Genomic DNA, 4793 nt, shown 5'->3' with positions numbered 1-4793 from the left:
AATTTGTCAGGGAAGTGCTGCTGATGTTGTTATGTGTGCCATGCTAGAAATAGCGAAAAATGCTCGTTTGAAGGAACTAGGTTGGAGGTTCCTTTTGCAGGTTTTGTTCCATGCTATGCTTTTTGCCATTACTTAACTTGAACCTTGGACGATGTGCACCATTGAAGCATATACTTCATTATAGAATCTATAGTAAAAAAGATGCAGTAACTTGAGATTGTTTTTTGGAATCAGGTTCATGATGAGGTAATATTGGAAGGTCCAACGGCGTCAGCAGAGGAAGCAAAATCCATTGTAGTGAACTGCATGTCCAATCCCTTTGACGGAAAAAAACATTCTTAATGTGGATCTAACTGTTGATGCCAAGGTTGCACAGAACTGGTATGCCGCCAAGTAAGAGGATATAGCAGTCAAAATCACATTGCAATTGTGAATAATTTAACCAGCAACGTATATTTGAGTCACTTGTCCAACTTGTGACGTCATCCACCATTTGGTGTTTAATATCCTAAACAAGGAGCCAGTCAACGTCAAATGTGTACCACAAAATTGATTAAAAATATCAAAATCAACAATTCCGGGGTGAAAGTGACATTTAGATTTTGATACTGTTTAAATGGACAAAAATGTAAAAATAGCAAGAATGTAAACAGTTTCATCCTATTCATTTTCAAATATTTTTTTTAGTTTTAATTTATATCAGGACGCATCCAATTTCATCCTTACTATTTTTTAAGTTTAAGTCAGGATGAATCCAGTTTCATCCTTGCTATTTTTTTGGTATCCATTTGACCCATACTAATTTTTACTCGTCCATTTGAACCGTGTTTTAAAAATATTTGGACAAATGACCCATTTTTCGAATGTGTAAATGGTAACGTGTCAGCTGGGTTTAACATGAAATAAATTCGCATTATGAGAAAGCCAGCCTGACCTGGTCAAGATGAGACCTACCACTTTGCAAGACCGACCTGGTCTGACTTCACTTGAGGACGGAGCAAGGACCGATGAAACTCGGACTTGATTGAACGTGGAATTTTCTCGAGCATATGACCAAAAAAGAATCACATGGTGCACATAACATTATACACTCACTGACCATGTTGTTGTAGTTTCTTGTGTCGCTGTTTGTTTTGTAACGCGCACCTCATTGAAACAATCCCAAAAAAATCTATCCATCTGATCTGGTTTTCCAGAGAAGAAGAGACCAGAGTTTTCTAATGGAGCCACCGAGCTCCATGGAGCTCAAAGTGATGTCCTGTAATGGTATAAATGTTTTTAATTTCTTTCAGAAATTATGTACCTACGTAACGGTTTCCATAGTTTCAGAAGATCCAAAGGAAAAACAGAAGAAACGCAATCATGATAAGCAGAAAACACCTATCGACAGAGAAGGAGATGGAGATCCCGAATGGAAACACGATATCCGATTCGATCTTAAACAGATTTTGTCGTCGGCGTTGACGTCTTTGGATCATATGTTTGTTCATTTTGATATACTTGCTGAAGGATTTCTTGGTGATAAATCTGTTGGACAAGTTGTGGTTCCTTTAAAAGAATTGATCCTTGAATCTCATGGCGGAGGAGCTACCAGATTTATTACTTATCAGGTTCGCGGTAGCGATGGAAAACCCAACGGAACTTTGAATTTCTCTTACAAGGTTGTTGGAAATGAAATTTCTTCGACGTTCCAGAATGACAACAACAATCAAGCAATAGTTTATCCGCCGGCCCAGGCGGTGGCGCCACCTCCATCGATTTCTTATCCACCGATTGACAATTATCCTCCGTCACCACCAATGTTTTATCCACCGCCAATTGAAGTTCAGCATCAGCATCATCACCATCATAACCCGTCTACTTCTTCGGAAGTGTTCCATACGGCTCCACCGACACCAGCTTCTCCTAATACTCCAACGGTGGCAGATATGTTTCCGTATCCGCCTCCGCAGCAACATCAGCAACCGCTGTATTATCATCAACCACCACCGCCAGCACCGGCGTTTCCATATGGATATGGGTCAGGGGGGTTTGGATACCCACATCAGCCTGGATATCCAATGACGACAATCGGGTATCCACATCCAAATCCATATCCTTATGTGGATAGGCCGTATGGAGATACTTGGCACAGGGAAAACCAGCATGGAGGAAGATCTCCCGGTGGTTCTTGGAGGAGAATCAGGTGATTTTGATTTTCTGTAAATAGTGTAACATGTTATGATTAGTTTTTGCTGTGTGTTTTTGGGAAACCATGGATAGTCTTTTGCTTTAGTTTTAGGCCAAAACTAGTACATTATACACTGTTACAGTGATCAATCAATAATGTTGCGTGTGCTTTGACTATAAAATCTCTATGCAAAGGCACCTGAAACTCTCAAGGAACGCGCTGACATAATATATCCGCGTGTTCTGGATCTCGTAAGGTTTTGGTTCACACGACATAGTGTGGCGCAAGAGTTTGCAACTAATCGTGCAGGCTATTTTGGTGTATTATTAGGAATCTTATATGGTACTTCTGAATTTTGAGTTTTGTTTAATTCTTTGGGTTTGGTAGGACAATTTTGATCTTCTTAGTTCATTATAAGGATCTTCTTAGTTCATTATAAGAAAGTAGGTTACACGCATATTGAATGTTGGCACATCTGGCAGTCACAACTTAACAATTTCAGCATTTTGTTGTTAGCATTAACCTAACTAGCTGGGAACAGCTATTTCTGAAGCTCCATCTGATGTGTGGTGGCAGGAAATTGTTTGGACGCCTCAAAAAGAGATTCCGTTAATGGTATGATGCATAATGGATTGGACAATGTGACTCACATGTTTTTTAACCTTTGAAGATGTCATTCGGCTGAATGTGGGCATTGTTTGGTGATTAATGGAACTGATTTTCACTTGTGAAGAAAGAGATTTACTAATACATTCTTTGTAGAGAGCGAACGATTAACTTAACTGCTGATTTTTTTGGTCTCTTTTTCTTTTTCCTCTGAAATGAGTTGTTATGCGAGTCATGAAGATGTAAAATATGGGTAGCGATATGGATATATATTTCGATACACTTAATCTGGTAATGCTGCTTGATCTTAATATTGATGGAAGGACCTAAGAGTGGAGACTGGAGAGACTCGTATAAAGGACATGATATGTTGAAGCTTGATGAAAAACAATTACTCTTGCATGAGGATTTCTCTTGCAAATAGCTACTAGCCAAATCTACCAGACATAAGTTGGAATGACGAATGTAGTAGTATGGTGGTGTTTCTACCTTTGGTGATGACTAGATCAACTTTGTAGTTTCATCGGTCATAAACTTACTAGCTAAGCAAGCGCTTGCAAGTAAGGATAGAAGAATCATCCGACACCAATCAAACCTAGCTAGACAGCCGTAGTGCCCTACCACCACCACCACCACCACTAACTATTCAAATCTAACAACCACTATGATAATGTATGGTATGGGGTCTCATCTTCTGAAAGAAAAGAAGAAAAAAGAAAACAGACGACCCGACATTTACAAGCCCTACAAGGCTACACCATCAGCTTTAATTATAACCTTCACCAAACAAGTGGTAACCAGGTATTGAATTTTTAAAGAACAGATCAAACAGGACTTCGTGTTACAAAACCTACATCAAAATGATAAAAATTCAAGAATACATACATAAGCCATGAACAAATGCATCCTACCATAAAAAAGATCATGGAGGATCTTACATATGATATGTATAGTGCGGGACGATATGATATTAACCGGTGATAATAATGAACAATTATTAGCAAGTACCCCGAGCAAGCATCTCCTGGTACTGGTTTTCCTGATACTGTAACAATTGTGTTTTACTTTGAAGCCTAAGTTGTTCATAAAACCTTTTTATGAAGTCCTCTGCTTCATCGTCAACTTTTGGATTGCTACTCATTCCCTCGAGCTGGATTTCATTTTCGTCCTCCGACGAATATTCCGTTACTCTAACGGCGAACGGAGATAAGAGCGGGCAGAATCTACTGTCTCCAGGGACCAGATTAGGCGTTGCTGTAGTGCTAAACTGAAAGTTGAAAGCGCACTCAGGTGAATACCCGACTTTAGGCCGTGCAAGAACAACAGCTTTAGCTTCTTCTTCTTCAATCTCTTCTTCGTCGAGATCTTCTTCATTAGGAGGATTGATACAAGGGAAGTAATGGTGCTTACGTTTTGACATGTGGGAAAAAACAGGATTAGGACTGTTACTGCAAGAGAACTCGTAATCCTGTGGGTTGCCGAAGCTACCACGCGTCAAATCGTGAGAATTGTGATGGTGGTGATGACTGTGGAACGTCATTAGATTTCCCAATGACTTCCTCATTAGTTTACCTCTTTTCATCATTAGATTCATGTCCATGAGCAGTTTCCTCTTTGACATGAGACCCTTTCGCATCATGTAATATGCAATCCTCAAGAATCTCCATAGCCTCTTTCCGATAACTGAATTTCTAGATGATGAATGTACCTCCATTTCTGTAAACCAGACCAATACATATATATATATATATATATATGTTGATAAAACTTTGAATTCACAACACACACAAACAAAGATACAAGATATCTTGGAATGGATCACAATTTAGATTGGTAGGATATAAAGAAAAAATCTTTATAAGTAATAAGAAGATAAAAATGAATATGTTTTTGTTTATCTGCGAGGTGTTGTAACCTCGCAGAAAGAAAAGAAAACCTTATGATGGGAGATATCAGAAGTGAAATGCAATGGATTTTATAGGGAAATAACGTCAATAATGTGGAGTAGAGAAGAGAG

At 38.9% G+C, this 4793-nt stretch overlaps 2 protein-coding genes across 2 annotated transcripts; one reads left to right on the top strand and one right to left on the bottom strand.

Annotated features, from left to right (window-relative positions):
• The first annotated feature begins 1107 nt into the window (after positions 1-1107).
• On the top strand, positions 1108-3093 carry LOC113271484 (protein SRC2-like). Its single transcript, XM_026521365.1, has 2 exons — positions 1108-2185; positions 2747-3093. The coding sequence occupies exons 1-2, from the start codon at positions 1221-1223 to the stop codon at positions 2781-2783; spliced, it is 1002 nt and encodes a 333-aa protein (XP_026377150.1). The 5' UTR covers positions 1108-1220; the 3' UTR covers positions 2784-3093.
• A 507-nt stretch (positions 3094-3600) lies between these two features.
• Positions 3601-4490, bottom strand: LOC113273246. Its single transcript, XM_026522996.1, has 2 exons — positions 3785-4490; positions 3601-3626 (listed from the first exon to the last, which is right to left on the bottom strand). The coding sequence occupies exons 1-2, from the start codon at positions 4488-4490 to the stop codon at positions 3601-3603; spliced, it is 732 nt and encodes a 243-aa protein (XP_026378781.1).
• Positions 4491-4793: the final 303 nt, after the last annotated feature.

This window comes from Papaver somniferum, chromosome 4 (genome assembly GCF_003573695.1).
Source record: "Papaver somniferum cultivar HN1 chromosome 4, ASM357369v1, whole genome shotgun sequence".
Taxonomy (NCBI): domain Eukaryota; kingdom Viridiplantae; phylum Streptophyta; class Magnoliopsida; order Ranunculales; family Papaveraceae; genus Papaver; species Papaver somniferum.
This window is presented reverse-complemented; position numbering and strand designations above follow the sequence as displayed.